Source organism: Carcharhinus amblyrhynchos, chromosome 21 (genome assembly GCF_965287045.1).
Source record: "Carcharhinus amblyrhynchos chromosome 21, sCarAmb.v2.hapA, whole genome shotgun sequence".
Lineage (NCBI taxonomy): Eukaryota > Metazoa > Chordata > Chondrichthyes > Carcharhiniformes > Carcharhinidae > Carcharhinus > Carcharhinus amblyrhynchos.
Window position 1 is genome coordinate 13975084 of NC_137344.1, and position 16853 is coordinate 13991936.

The 16853-nt window shown below is 42.0% G+C and overlaps 1 protein-coding gene across 1 annotated transcript in view; it reads right to left on the reverse strand.

Annotated features, from left to right (window-relative positions):
• timp2a (TIMP metallopeptidase inhibitor 2a) overlaps positions 1–8391 on the reverse strand; it is a 70427-nt gene extending 62036 nt beyond the window's left edge. Inside the window, exon 1 of the mRNA XM_080209519.1 lies at positions 8092–8391. Coding sequence (XP_080065645.1) covers positions 8092–8221 — 130 coding nt within the window. The 5' untranslated portion in view covers positions 8222–8391. The remainder of the gene's footprint in view (positions 1–8091) is intronic.
• Positions 8392–16853: the final 8462 nt, after the last annotated feature.

Consider the following 16853-nt stretch of genomic DNA (forward strand, 5'->3'; position numbering starts at 1 on the left):
GAAATACGCCAGTTTTCAGTCAGAACCCCTCACTTTGCCTTTTTTATTAAAAAGGAAAATTCCACCCAATGTCTTTGGTTTTACAATTTCTGAAATTGGTTACAACCAATATAACAAAGACACATTTTTTTTAGTGAAAGTAAAGGATTGTTAAGATTGGCTTTTGTTTTGCGACTACAACCTTTGATACCAGCAGGAATTAATCTTTGCAACTGAAACAATGATAACTGAGGAACATCTATATCTTGCATGGCATTTTAAGTGGAATCTACTTGAATTTATTAAAACTAGTTCCTTGCAGGAGCTGAAATTGCAGTATCGCATTATCCTACTTGATTGAGTTTACGAATTATTTAATTGATAAATTGTCAAATAGATCACTTCATGGCAATAAGATTTCTGGGAAGGGACAGTGAGTAAAGGACAACATTGTCCATTCACATCTTAACAACTAACCACTAATGAAATGCTATTAGATGGGAGCACTGGTTATGGAAAATGTGGTAGAACTACTAAAATTCTGAACCATAATTTTCTATATATTATTTATATTTGGTTTGTTGTCTAATCTTAACATTATCACAAGATATATTTTAGTAATCTCTGAATAAAACAGCATAAAAATTCTGTTATAGAAATCAGTAGTTCCATTGCCTCAGCATTAAAATGTTATGAAATGTGGTTTCACTGGGGCAATCTGATCAATTCCTGCAACCACAGGTAGGGCTACCAAGTAATTCTAGACATACTCAAACTGCAAATGTAATTAATCCAACGCTCCTCATTCTTTATCCGTGGATGTTAAGAATGTCAAAAGAATTTCAGAACACCACAAAGTATAAAAATTCAAGTCAAAAACATGACAACAAATACATGATGGGGTGGCAAGGTGGTTAGCACTGCTGCCTCACAGCTGACACACACAGCACCAGGGACCTGGGTTCGATCTCTGACTTGGATCACTGTCTGTGCAGAGCCTGCATGTTCTCCGTGTCTGCATGGGTTTCCTTTGTGTTCTGGTTTCTTCTCACAGCCCGAAAGACATACTGGTTAGGTGCATCGGCCATGCTAAATTCTCCCTCATGTACCTGAACAGGCGCTGGAGTGTGGTGTGGAGGGGATTTTCACATTAAATTCATTACATTGTTAATGTAAGCCTACTTGTGATACTAACCAGTAAACTAAACTTAAAAATCAACCAAATGTAATATTTTATTCAGCTGGTAGGTTGTACCATTACTGATGATTCAACAAAAAGTTACTTTGCAACAATTAATCTTGCCTCTCAAATGATGCTGCCTAATTTATCAAGATCACAGGACTAAAATAAGATTCATTTTGTTGCAGCTCAAACCAATTTAGATAAATTAGGCACCTAATAAGTCACTCATTCTGTTAGGGGCAGCAATTCCATGAGCGGAGTGGTGCACATTTTCCTGAGCTGAATGTCATGCTCACACAAAAAAGGTTTTTAGGTTTTCTGCAATCTCGGTCTGCTCCTTTAAATACAGCCTGTGTGTCCCTGGTAGGATTTACATCAGCACGGAGATCAAAATGTCTGGAATAGGACAGGAACAGAAATGAGCAAATAAGCACCTGCATTTCCTGTTGGAGACAAAGTTTGAAATGCTGTTTGGCTTTGCACTGTGATGAAGCCAGGGATGGCTAATGCCAGGAGCTGAGAGGACAGCTTCTTCAGCTAAATACTTCAGTGCAATCTGGCAGTAAACTTAAAATGAAATGAGAAGCAGTAAATAATGTTCCCATCCATAAAAAATGAATAGTGTTGCAATGCCAGGAAACCATGAGAAAAAAAATAGGCCGAAGCTCAGCAAAATGTCAGTCTGAACACTTTTAAACTGTGGGATTTTATTTTTAACTTGTTGAGCCAGATGTAAAACTAACATTATGGTTTGACCTTTACAGCCACTACCCTTTTTTCAATTTCATTGCGATGCAGATTCTTTCTCCCCCCATATGGCCCAAGTTGAAAATGCTCATCATTTATGTCTCATATGCAACTTTGAAAAGCACATAGGTCTAAATTTCTCCCAACAGGGCAACACATCTGCACAGCGAGGATGTTCCTCTAACATGCTCTGAATTAATTTATAAGGTCAGAAGCATTGACTAACACATACCTCTTGTGTACTCTTTGTAGTCCCATCAGAAAACCCAGGATAGCACAAATTGGTTCAAGAGAAGTGAAAGGCTAAAATTTGGGTTTTCTGAAATCTCAACAGCCCACCATCCTTCCCCACCACTTCAACCCGTGTCTGCAGCACACATACACAGGAGCAGGATTTAACCCTCTAAGTGCCCTTTCAGCAGGCAATGAGAAAACAGGATGCCCATAAAACACTCCTTTGGATGAGGGTACCACTCTGTTCTGCAACTGCGTTTGTGGCAGCTTTGATAATTTTGTAACCAGTCATATGTAATTTTAATCAAATGATGATTCCATCTCCAGCTAGTTGGCAGAAGGAAATTGGTAATATGCACACACAGTCATTATTAATGAATTTAGAAAAGCCAAGTGAAATGGTATCTATTAAAATAGTTGGTTTGGCAACCAAACAAAATATTTAGATTACAAGCGAAACGCCAGTTTGGTGAGACTGACATACAGGGTTAGCACTGCCGTCTCATAGCTCTGGGGACTCGTCTGTGTGAAGTTTCCTCTGGGTGCGCGGAGTTTCCTCCCATACTCTGAAAATGTGCGGGTTAGGTTGATTGGCCATGCTAAATTGACCCTATTATAGGGGAGAATTAGCAAGGTAAATATGTGGAGTTATGGGGATAGTGCGTAGGTAGGATTGTGGTCAGGGTAGACTTGATGGGCTGAATGGCCTCCTTCTACACTGTAGGGATTCTCGAAATGTACCTTCACCTTTGGTACATTACCACAATAGCCTGGGGAATGCAGGTTATCATCAAACCTAGGTGGAGATACTTACAACCACAATGGTATTAGAATTTTGCAATTCCAAACACCTGGATTAATTCCAGCTCAGATTAAAGGGGTCAAATGTCTTATTTTCCCTCTGCCTCCTGAAAAAGCCCAAAGTGAAATGTATTTGACCCACAACACACACGTGATCCATAATTGGAACCAAAACTGTCAATGTCTACATCAAAGCTTGCTGGTGTGGAAACGTAGATGTTCTGAGCTGGAGTTAAAGGGATTTGGTTAAAAAAACATCCAAGCAAAACACAGCCAACTTCTTTCCAAAAAACACTACTATATCTTGCTTTCATTGATTCAAAACAAATTTGAAACAGAAAAGGAAAATAATATAAAAGAATCATGAGTAAATCAAAGTCAGGTAACTTCATTCCTAAGTTCACAACATAAAATTCACAACTGCAATTAAAATGATGAACAGCAGTATTTTGTTGCATGCCTCCCATTTGATATCCCTAGGTTAAATATTAAAATGATGCATCAATCAGCCTATGTGTAGATCACTGTTAATGCTCACTGTGCAACATGATGATTAATGTTTATTTGCAGGTTTATAAAATCAATATTTTAACTTTTCTCTGTAGTTTGGCACATGGCATGCATCAGGAGAGATGTGTAATTTCAGTGTCCAAGAATACAGCCGTGGGCTATGTGTTTCAGTTTTATTGCCTGTTTTAAAGTAAAGTTTATTTATTAGTCACAAGTAAGATTTACATTAACACTGCAATGAAGTTACTATGAAATTCCCTTAGTTGCCATAGTTCAGCAGCTGTTCAGGTCAATGCGCCTAACCAGCATGTCTTTCAGAATGAGAGAGAAAACCCACACAGACACGGGGGAGAACATGCAAACTCTACACAGACAGTGACTCAAGCCAGGAATCGAACCCTGGTCCCTGGCGCAATAAAGCAGCACAGCTAACCACTGTGCTACTGTGCCACCCTCCCAAGTTTATAAATATTAATATAATTTGATCACAGTTCTGATTAATCTTTTATTACAGATCCTGGTTATGCATTGTTCTCCCAGAAAGAACTCAAGTTTTCTTTTTTGGAAGCAAACAGCTGAAAAAAATTGGCATAATTACTTATACAACGGACTTGAAATCACCATCTGATGAAGTACCATTTGTAGTCATTATATGGTGGACACTGGGCTGACTTGCAGAAAGTTATATATAAAAACTCCATTGCATAGTTCACCACAAAAGTAAACATGTAGGGCAATTCTGCTCATATGTCAAAGAAACGTCATAATTTCCTTAAACCACCTCCACCAAGTTTTTCGCTCTGAAAAACAGGATGTTGGCTCTTTTGTCTATCCCCATCAGTAAATGCAGGAAGAAAGAGAGAGGGTTTTTTGTGATAGTTTCAGCAAAGTCAGGAATTTTTTTTTAAATTTGAGATTCAACTGGAAGTCTGCAGTTTTTAAAATATTTTTGAGCTGTTCCTCTTTGGGCTGGCTATAATTATTGCAGTCACTTGGAAAATATATTTAAATCTTTTTTGGTATCTATTCAGAGAAAACTGAATCTACAAAATAGCTTATGTACACAGGGACTACTGTTGGTTGATAGTAAATGCATATAATAGATGATAATTTCAATTTCCTGTCTGAACATACTGCGTTATATATCCAGATTATGGAGAACAGCTTAGGACTGCTTGCTTCAAAGCTACTGTAGATTTATGTGCATTAGTTCAGGAAGGAAGAAAGGTGCTTATAATCAGACATACGCATTACAGGAATGCCCATAGAAGCACAAATTAAAAATCAAGAATAATCTGAGATTTGGGAGCTATTTAGTTATGCAGTGAAACTCAACAGTTCACTGCTGAAACCTTCCAATTCCCCAAATCATTTACAATATAATCCAAAATAAAAATAGTAGTCCAGTTATGAAATTACTGTCCATTTATGGAGGCAGTCTGGAGGCTGATTTTTCGCTATGTAATGCACAAGCAGCAATGGAAAGCATCCAACAGTTCCGTAGCAACTGCTGCCTCCAGTCATGAAGCACTTTTAACTTGCTTTGTACTCTCAACCGAAGCTTTTAATGATCAGTTTTAAACCACTGATTCCAGTTCGGCTCCAGGAAACAGACTTTAGATTGTAATCGTTTGATGAAGTACAGGCTCAGCTTCTGGTCATCATCTGGACCCAAAACTGATTGTACAATTCATCAAAAGCTTATGAAGCTGAGAGCTAATTCTCTAGCTGTCAATGTTGCTGCCTTCTCCCCATTGTTATCAATGTTGTTTATGACACTGTTTCATGGTAACCAAAACTGCTTTAAAAATGCGTCCACTGGAACAGCTCAGTGATGGAGTTGCAATCGTAGAATCCTACAGTGCAGAAAGCAGCCATTTGGCCCATCAAGTCTACACCAAACAATCCCATCCAGGCCCTATCACCATAACCCCATGCATTTACCCTAGTTAGTCCCCCTGACACTAAAGGGGCAATTTAGCATGGCCAATCCAATCCACCTAAACTGCACATCTTTGGACAGTGGAAAGAAACTAGAGCACCCAGATGCAGACATGGGAGAACGTGCAAACTCCACAAAGACAAAGAATCAAACCCCAGGTCCCTGGTGCTGTGAGGCAGCAGTGCCAACCACTGTGTCACCAGGCTGCCCCATCTTCACACGATGCACTCCAATCATGTAGAGTTATGGAATGGGGGCCAAGTGGCTATTTTCCCCCCAGCAGACATGGAAAATGTAGCAACCAAACTATGGCCACTGTCGTAAATCTTACAACAATCAGAAAGAATGACTGTTTAAAAATAAGGGATCATTCATCGAAGATACAGATTAGGAGAATTTTGTTCTCAGAGTTTTAAGAGTCTCTGGTACTCACTTCCTCAAAAATCAGTGGAAGCAGAATCTTTGAATATTTTTAAGGCAGAGTGATGTAGATTCTTGATTATATTGTTTGGGTGGGGGGGGCACGGTGTTGAAAGGTTATCGGGTTAGGCAAGAATGTGGAGCTGAGTTTACAATGAAATCAGCTCCAATGGAATGGTAGAGCAGGCTCGAGGGGCCAAATAGCCTACTCGTCCTCCTAATTCGTTTGTTCGTGTGTAAACACAGCATTGGCAGGGGCTTAACGGCAGCTTTTCTGCCCACATGCTTGGCTCTGGGTAACGCATGCTCCAGGAAAAACATGCGAAAGAACAACAACACATTCAGGTGCCAGACCATGGAGAGGCCTTTGAAGATATTGCCTTTCTGTTGTTAGATTGCTGTACTTGTTAATTTATTAGCTCATTATTTCTGTTGTTATGTACAAATAACAAACATCACCTGCAATGATAGCAATTTCCATGAAGCAGTTATAGTGCTTTTCAATGGGTAGGATGTAGGGCCCTTGCAATGTATCAACATTTGCTCTCTCCCCAAACATAATAAAGTTTGAAAGCTCATGAATGCTGGTACGATGTGAAATTCCTGGCCAGGTTCAGCCTTCCACTACCAATGTTTTGTTTTCTTAGACAGGCACATTTAGTTTAGAGTTTATTTACTTATAAGTCACAAAAGGGCTTACATTAACACTGCAATCAAGTTACTGTGAAAATCCCCTAGTCGCCACACTGTGGCGCCTATTCAGGTACACTGAGGGAGAATTTAGCATAGTCAATGCATCAAACCACACGTCTTTCAGACTGTGGGAGGAAATCGAAGCATCCAGAGGAAACCCACACAGACACAGGGAGAATGTGCAAATTCCGCACAGTGACCCAAGCCAGTAATTGAACCTGGGCTGTTGGTGCTATGAGGCAGCAGTGCTAATCACTGTGCCACCTCTTCCGAATCAGAAGAAATATTTTTTGAATGTATGATTTTTCAGTTCCAATACTAATAAAGGAAACATATTGAGAGTATATTCATAAAAGAGGGCAGGAATGTACTGCACCCTGGCTTTAAACCTTGACAGAGACTTGATTCTAAAAAAACAAATCTGTGTAGTTATGTAATTTATCACTGTTTACCTATACATTGTACAATTTGCATGTACTAGATCACTGAGTTTGTCTTTTCACAAATAGGCAACAGGCACACATGCAATTAGTTCCACAACATTATGTCCCATTAATTGTGAACATATGTACTGGACATCACGTGATAAGCCAAGCAGGCATATGCTGTGCTAAAAATGGACATATATCAAATAATCCTGACTATTATGCTTGAAACTATCAATTCAACCAGGCCATATAAATAAAACAGTCCAAGCCAAACTAACTCAGAAACAATAGGTTCCCAAGAATACAAGTCAAACAAACAACCTCATGCCCATTTTCAGACATCACTTAATGCAGGACTAATCAATGGGAATGAATCTTTGGTTTCTTTTTTTTAACTCTCAAGCATATATGCCAGTAAGACAGATGTAATGAAAAATTTGTTTGCCGGGATATATTGTATCTGTGATGTGAAGCCTGAACTCAGTCATTCTGATGAACTATCTGTATGATTATTTAATAATGTGTTGGCTATAATATGTGTTGAACTTTTTACAAATTAGGATTTGTAAATCAAGAAAAAAACAACTATTGAACATATATTTGTAGACAAATGAATAAAACATATGTTCCACATGTATAAAACGTATTTTAACATGATACAGTAACGTAACTACAGTCTCGCCATGAGTAAGAATTGTCAGTCATTAAAAAGCTCTGCCCGATAAACAAAGGGGCTGGACAAACAAATTGGTGTACGGAGGATTTGAACACGCTCATGCTTTTTATTTTTGGGAAGTTAAAATCTTAGACAGGCTGGTTAAGTATTACAAAAGGTTAAAGCTACAGGTTCTCATTTTCCAAGTAAGCCTACCAGTCTTTGGGTAATATTTAAAATGAACCAGCAATGTTCCACCCTGCTTAGAGAAAAATAAACAAAATAATATCTGGAGATCGGGACTCCAATTTGTGACCTGACAGGAGAGGCTGTTTTGGGGGACACTATACCTTTTAAACTTTCCTCTCTTACTTTTGGCTGCATTGACTTCGGGCATTTGGTGGGCAATTACCATATTGTACAGTGAATCCTGTATATGAATGCGGGATTACATTTGCCATGGAACAGCTGGAAGTGCAGAAAAGATGCTTTCACTTACCTACATCTGCATTACAGAAAGCTTGCTGCGGATGGATTGGGGCACAGCTACACGCCTCGGCGATCTGTTCCACCCTCAAAGCCAGAAGCAGAAACAACGTTGCCACCAGATTGCTGACTGTAGCACTCATTTTTAAAATCTCACGGAACAAAAGCGAAGATCGCGTCCTACAGGGGCTGTTACTGTCTCAGGCACGGCAAGTTTAGTTGTGTGGACTCACAGAACAAGGAAAAAAATTCACAAAATGACATCTAGTTAACTGGTGCCGTGCCTCTCCCTCTGCTGTCTCTCCTGGGTGTGTTTTGCTCTGCCCTATCTGAGCTCAGCCCCATTTAATGGTTGGAACGTTTTCTGCTATCCCCGCCTCTCTCAGTGAATGGACCAGTCAACAGCAAGAGCCAGTATTGATGGCCCTGTACCAAAGACGCCTGTTGTTTTTTTTCATTGCTTGGGCAATTCCACACATTTTTCAGTTTAATGAGCTTCGAATCTCTGTTGTGGTTCAGTTCATTAAAAAAAGTATTTCGTAAAGACTGGCAATAAACATCAAGAAAATGCAGTGATCTGACCTGATTTTCTGTCAGACATTGCCAGTACTCAGATTAAACTGTTATTAATCATACACACATTTCAGCTGAACTGATTCCTGTTACTAGATTCTAGAAGCTTCTTTTTTTTACGAACCTGATGTAGCCTTATGTCTGTGAAAGACATTCTACTCTAGCTGCTTTTAGAAAAACTACAAGAGTTTCCAATTTTGCATCTAGATCACTTGCTTCTTGAAGATTATTGTAAGCGGGAATAGAAGTAGTTTGGGAAGCAAATCCTCCGCACATGCAAAAATATATAAACAAAACCTGCCGCCTTCACAATACCAAATTGATTAATAATTTTACTGTGTCTGTGCAATACAGTGCCGTACATCAGTTCAAGTGCTGAGTTGATTAACAAGCACCATGTGATATTGTCTCCAAGAGGCAAATTGATTGGCTTGAGATCTTGAGATGCCTTGAACTTTCCCAACAAAAAAGAACAACACTCAGATCACAACATTCTTCAGAATAAAATGGAAAAAGGATAATGTTGATTTGTAGAATCCTGACAAAGTTTAGTTTATTTATTAGTATCACAAATCAGCTTACATCAACGCTGCAATGAAAATTTCCTAGTTGCCACACTCTGGCGCTTATTCAGGTACACTAAAGGAGAGCTCAGCATGGCCAATGCACCTAACCAGCACATCTTTCAGCCTATGGGAGGAAACCAGAGAATCCAGTGGAAATCCATGCAAACACAGGGAGAACATGCAGACTCCACATACAGTGACCCAAGCTAGGAATTGAACCCAGTTCCCTGATGCTGTAAGGCAGCAGTGCTACTCACTGTGCCACCATGCCAAACTGGGTAAAGTTAGAGATACTGTGAATAGTCATTGTCCTAGTTAAGGGTTTAATTTATTTTGTTGTAGTTTATCTTATTCCTTAGTAAAGCTTTAGTTTATTTAAAGTCATCACAAAATATTTGGCACAACAGTCTCTTGATGTCAAACCTTTCCACACAATATTGAATTGCAAAATACAATGGAGTGTCAAGTTTCCCTTTTGGGATTTGAAATAATCTGACGTTTACTGTCAGCTGTGTTCTTAACACCTGAGTTGGGGGGGCAGGGAGTGGATTTCTGTTCTCCCTAAATATGGGGTAATGGTCAAATGTTCAGTGACTGCAACTTGAACACAATAACTTGAGACTAATACCAATTACAGAAAAATAGTACAAAGCATAAAGTTGATCCCAAAGTCCCAGGTTTGATCTTTAACGAAAGTCTGGAAAAATTTGGGATTTTTGGCCTGGACAGGAACCAGTTGGCACAGAATTACCCCAGAAATGAGCAATGTCTGACGTGGGATGGTGAAAACAGTATTGGTCTTGCCAGTGCTAATGGTGGATTTTTGTTGATTTGTGTGGCATTTGATGTAAAATAATGAACAGACACAGATTCATGTCATGTCATTAGTGGGTTGATCTCTAATCTGCTCGCCCTGCTGTGACATTAAAGATTCATTGGTCTGAGTGCCATACTTAATGGCGTCTCTTGTACAGAGTTGGCACTCTACAAGGACAAGGGAAGCTGTGAGGAACTCATGACTGCTAAAGTTAAAAAAGCATGCCAATTCCAACTTTAGAGATGATCCTTCAAGTGCCTTCTAGATGCACTGAAGGCTCTCCACAGTGTCCTGTACCCCTGCTCTGGGTGAGGACCAACAAGCCAGGACAGCAATCTAGCATGGGAGGCGATTGTCTAATGGAGGACAGTCATCCAGTGCTGAAAGGCAATGAATGATCTCCTCTGTTCGCCAGGATAAATCACTCTTCTCATCATTCCCAGCTCATACATTCACACACCCATCACACATCCACAATGACCTCACGCAATGCCGCCTCAAGGGACACCACCACTCATTTTTCCACACACACTTCATCTCTCGTTAAGTCATGTCATTAACCCATCCATGACCTCACTCACCAAACAAGCCTCCCATCCATTGACTCTGTCTACACTTCCCGCTGCCTTGGCAAAGCAGCCAGCATAATTAAGGACCCCATGCACCCAGGACATTCTCTCTTCCAGCTTCTTCCGTCAAGAAAAAGATACAAAAGTCTGAAGTCACGTACCAACCAACTCAAGAACAGCTTCTTCCCTGTGCTGTCAGACTTCTGAATGGACCCACCTTGCATTAAGTTGATCTTTCTCTACGCCCTAGCTATGACTGTAACACTATATTCTGCACCCTCTCATTTCCTTCTCTATGAATGGTATGCTTTGTCTGTATAGCGCACAAGAAACAATACTTTTCACTGTACACTAATACATGTGGCAATAATAAATCAAATCAGATCAAGTCAAAAATCAAAATCACACATGCCAGATATCCTTATCATATGCCCTGGCAAGTGTCCTGCTTATACTATCTCCATCTGTTTTCAGAGGGCAAACAACAAAAAGGAGGAGTTCCAGACTGGAAGGTGAAGGGTTGGGGTGTGGGGGGAGAATTGCCTGAACTCAGGGTCCTCACAGACTTTGAGGATAAAATGATTCAGTTTGCCAGTAAGGATGAGAAGATGCTGGCATTCAACCAAGTGAGGATCCTGCAATATAATATTCATCAGACAATCCTGCTATGAGTCATGTCTCCTGTTTCCTGCCCAATACGAATGATTTCCTATTTCTTTAGCAGGCACATCAGCGAAGCAGCAGAGTGAGTCCACGAGCTATGTTGCGGACCCCAGCCTTGAGCAGCACCAATGAGCAATCTACAGACATGGACATTGAAGATTGTTACAGTGCTCGCCCATACCCTCCACCAGCACAGAGACACTCACCAAGTTCTAGAGTAGCCTTGGCACCACAACCTTGGGCACAGTGCACTGTCTGATGCACAGGCCAGGGACATCCCAATGTGCTGGCACTGAGAGGATTGCTGGAGGCCAGTAATCTGCTGAGTCCAACTGTCCAAGTCAGATGAGGGGTCTCTGGAATTGACATGCCTCATTTGCTGGAGCTGCAAAGATAAGGTTGGGAATATTGGGAAGGGATGCCTGTTGTACTCCTCAGATTGTAAGGAGTCCATCTACCTTCAGGCTGAGGTGATAGTGCCAACAGGCTAATGCACTGAGATTAACACTGGAACAGTGGTGGCTGCTATGGAGACCTTAGTCCAGGACATCTTTTCTGTACTGCTGCATTGCATGGCAAAGGCACATCCTGGCATATCTATCCCTCTATATCTATCTTACTAATGTAACTGTCTAAATGCTTTTTAAAGACAAAATTGTACCCGCCTCTATTACTACCTCTGGCAGCTTGTTTCAGACACTCACCACCCTCCGTGTGAAAAAATTGCCCCTCTGGACCCTATTGTATCTTTCCCCTCACAGCTTAAACCAATGCCCTCTAGTTTTAGACTCCTTTACCTTTTGGAAAAAATGTTGACTATCTAGCTAATCTATGCCACTTATTATTTTATAGACCTCTATAGGATCACCCCTAAGCCTCCTACGCTCCAGGGAAAAAAGGTCCCAGTCTATCCAACCTCTCCTTATAACTCAAACCATCAAGTCCCAGTAGCATCCTAGTAAATGTTTTCTGCACTCTTTCTAGTTTAATAACATCCTTTCTACAATAGTGTGACCAGAACTGTACAAGTACAGGTGTCATTGTACAGCATGGGCATGGGTGTTAATCACTTAAGAATAATGTGAACTAGTGTATGTAAACTCCCACTAGTATCACCCTGATGAGCAGTGTTCCTGTCAGTCTGAAGTGAAAGTGTGCTTCTTGCACAAGATAAAGGCGAGTGTCTCAGTCCTAGGCCTCCTTGCTGTGTTGTGTGCAATCTTCCCAGCACACTGATGGTGGACCTTCACAGTCACTGGACATGGCAGGCATACCTGCTTCTCAATGGGACTTATCATTGCTGCCAGAATGTCCTAGGCAGGCTTAACACCGTTCCATCATTCTCCCTCTGTGCTCTCTGAGCTTTTGAGATGTAGCTGGTCCCCCACCTCATCAGCTTCTGTTGCCAATAACTCTGTGGTCCTGAAAGGTTCAGTTCATGAAGGATGCCTTTGGATCAGGAGAAGTTAAAGTTTTCCTGTTGCACCCCCAATCATATGATCCTGTTGATTGAGTAACTGGCTGATGGCAACTTGCTTGACAGGAGTCAGACCTTCACAGAAGCTCTGTGAGGATCTATGGATTGTCCCCACGCAAGCTGTCATCATTCCCCTGGAATTCAGGGACTCTGGACATTTGCTGCATCTCCATAACAGCAACCTTATCACAGCGGGTTTGTGTGCTGCCACTAGACTCCAGCCCAATGCTCACAGATCCCATGTGAGGATCTATAGAGCGTTCTCACTACTTGTCATCATTACCCTCCATGAATCTAGCAGCCATGCATGCGTCCTGATTACATCTGTCCCATCTGGACATCTCAATGACCTCTTGGCTGTCATCCTTGCGTTCGAGGACCTCCTCATTCTCATCCCCGGCGATGTCCTCCTCATCGGAGGAGATGTGCAGTTTTTCCATCCTCTCATCTCGTAGCTCCTCCCCTCATTCCAGTACCAGGTAGTGCAGCAGCTAACAATAATGCATGGCCTGCTCTGTGACTGGATTGCAGGGCTCCAGCAGACCAGACCAGGCACCAGAACCTCATTTTCAGCATCCCTATTGGTTGCTCCACAAAAGTGCGAGTTGCAGCATGAGCCTTGTTGTAACTTCTCTCTGCTGCACTCTGTGGCCTCTGTACGAGAATCATCAATCGAATCCTTAGTGGGTAACCCTTGTCCCTGAGGAACCAACCTGCTGTGGACTCTGGAAGGCATCAGTGACCTGAGAGCAGTTGGGAATATAGGAGTTATGGACATTCCCTGGAATCATGCACAGACGACAGGATGGATTTGGCTTGCTTGCAGACCAGCTGAACGTCAGGGAGTGAAGTGCTTGCAGTTGATGTAATTGACTGTTTGTTTCCATGGAGATCTGAGTGTCAGGTGAGTGCAGTCAATGGCACCCTGCACCTGTGGAAACCAGTGCTCTGTGCAATTCCTGGAGTTCTAGCTTGATCTCGGTTGAAATGCACAAAAGTTGTGCGCTTCTGCAGAGATGAGGTCTGTGTGGAGGCTTGCAGGATCCCACAGAGATCACTATCTGTGGAGCTCTAGAAGGAGTGACTGGTATAAACATTGAGTGCTGCAGTCATTTTCATGGACATTGAATCCCTCCAAGTACCTGTGATACCAAACCCTGCAATAGGTGGTAGTTGTGACTAATCAGTTCCCTGGACAATTGTAATCCTTGACAGCACTGGTTCTCGATCATCTGCAGAAATGATAGGTGCCATCTGTAGACATTGGCTCTAACGGGCTGCCTACGAGCAACAGCTGTCTGGGTTCATCCTCTGCCTAAGGAGAAGCTCGGTCTCCACCTTGCTCTCGAAAGTTCTGCTCTTGTCATTTATGAGCCAAGGGCCATGGTCACACTCTTCTCTGTCTTTTCTCCTGCTTATAAGCAATGAAGCAGACTGCGAGATCATCAGGCTCCATCTTCCTGACCATTCCATTACTGCAGTATCAAGGAGAGGGAAGCGATGGTCAGCATTTCTCTGCTAAGGGCCACTCTTTGTCAAGCCATTATCTGCAGCTGCCTCTCAAGGCTCCGTTATGCAGGTTGCAGAGTTCTAACCACCACGTGGATAGCCAGGGCATGATCATACCCAAAAAATTTGAAGTGCTGATGTGCGAGAAAATGGGAAAGTTTCATACCTGTTTTTTGGGCAAATTTGAAAATGGAATCTTATGACACTCTGTCACCTTGTTGAAGTGCGATTCTCACCAGTTTGGGGAGGAGGAGGAGCCTAAGCTCACTAGTGAAGCCAGCTGAAGACTGCTTGGGGTGCCATTGCACAGGCGCCCCAATCTCCCAGACAACTGGGAGATCTACTGCCACCCCCATTCCCCCATGGACATCGCTTACCAACTGCTCCCCTCCATTCCAGTCTCCCTGACCCCCGCCAATCAACCCTCTGTTGTGTACTTCTCCGCAGTGCTCTCCCTCGCCTCCCAGCCTGCAGAGCTCCCCCTGCAGAACTGCCCCATGAGCATTGCCTGACCATGCCCACAACCACCTGAGGGCTTCAATAGCTTCTGATATCCTCACCAAGGCCAGCTGTGATGGTCACTGGTGTGAGGACTGACCGGCGAGGAGGTAAGCGCAAATGAGAGCAGAGGATGCTGCGTGGCACTCATGTCATTAATGTTTAAATTGGCTTCACGTCTTTTTGTACGTGAAGCCAATCCTGCAGGCAAAACAGCACCGGTAACTGTGCGGTGTGAAACTGGGCATGAACCCGTTTTGCTGTTCTGCAATCTTACTGGCTCACTGTGCCAAACGATCCTTCCGATCCCACCACTGCCAAATACCATATGATTGAGTGGCAACAGCTTTGGCCACTCAACTGCATCCTGCTGCATCCTGATCTCTCATCTTAGGCATCGGTATTGACCTGACCTGCATTCAAATTCATTGCTTTTTGCTTGAAGGGCACTTGTCAGTGTGAACTCCAACATAAAGCAAGGGATTAGGACTGCACCCTCATGATCTGTGAGTGTTGAACTAAGTTGAATGTGTTCACTTCCCCTTGGAGTTCAGCTTGCCAGGTGAATGCCTTTTGAAACCAGTCGTACAATGTGCTGTCTGAAATCACAGTAACACACAGTAACTTCATTACAATGTGAATGTAAGCCTACTTGTTACTAATGAATAAATCTTTACTTTTAAAGCATACCAATGTGGCATTTAAATTTGACACGGGGGAATGATTCTGGTGTGCGGCCTCTATAATTCAACGCAAATTTGTTTTAATGCTGTTCCACAGCAGGAAACGTGGCCATTGATGGAGGAGGGGATGACCACTTCTTGCATTCACACCACAGGCAAACATGTCAAGGACCTTCTAGCAACATTTTTCGGTCACGCCACTGAACCTGACTGGGCTCGGTAAATCCCAGCCATAATCTTTGAAAAACCAAAGTAGAATGTATAAAGTAAATGGTAGGACTCTGAAGAGTGCAGTTGAACAGAGGGATCTGGGAATGCAGGTACAGAATTCCCTAAAAGTGACATTGCAGGTGGATAGGGTCATAAAGAGTGCTTTTGGTACATTGGCCTTTATAAATCGGAGTATTGAGTATAAAAGTTGGAGTGTTATGGTAAGGTTGTATAAAGCATTGGTGAGGCTGAATTTAGAGTGTTGTATAGTTTTGGTCACCTAGTTACAGGAAGGATGTAAATAAGATTGAAAGAGTGCAGAGAAGGTTCACAAGGATGTTGCCGGGACTTGAGAAACTGAGTTACAGAGAAAGATTGAATAGGTTAGGACTTTACTCCCTGGAGTGTAGAAGAATGAGGGGAGATTTGATAGAAGTGCATAAGATTTTGATGGGTATAGATAGAGTGAATGCAAGCAGGCTTTTTCCACTGAGGCTAGGGGAGAAAAAAACCAGAGGGCATGGGTTAAGGGTGAAAGGAGAAAAGTTTAAAGGCAATATTGGGGGGGCTTCTTCATGCAGTGAGCAGTGGGAGTGTGGAATGAGCTGCCGGATAAAGTGGTAAATGCGGGGTCACTTTTAACATTTAAGAAAAACTTGGACGGGTACATGGATGAGAAGAGAGTGGAGGGATATGGTCCAAGTGCAGGTCAGTGGGACTAGGCAAAAAATGGTTCGGCACAGACAAGAAGGGCCAAAAGGCCTGTTTCTGAGCTGTAATTTTCTATGATTCTATGGTCAAAAGTATGCAAGCTTGTTATGAGCATAAAGAACATTAACCTGTAATATTGTTTTTATTTAACTGCAATAGGGCAAAGGGAGCTATATTTAAACTGATAAGGAAACACTTTAAAACAGTATTAAGAAATACTTTTAAAGACTGATCAATAGGATTTTATAGATAGAATAGAGGCAAAAATCTAGAATCCTTTAGAAAACAATTCTATGCTAAATTCTGGAGTGGGAGCTGGGTTCTTTTTGGATGGATGAACTAACATGGCCTTCCTTTATGTTCTTAGGATTGCACTGGGGAATGTGGTCTAGGGAGTGGGCTTTCCCACATTGGAATTCACTACTACCTGCTTCTAATCTGCTATTGACATTGGGAAGTGCTGTCAAGGTTGTTACAGAGGTCGGAAGTACTTCCCACC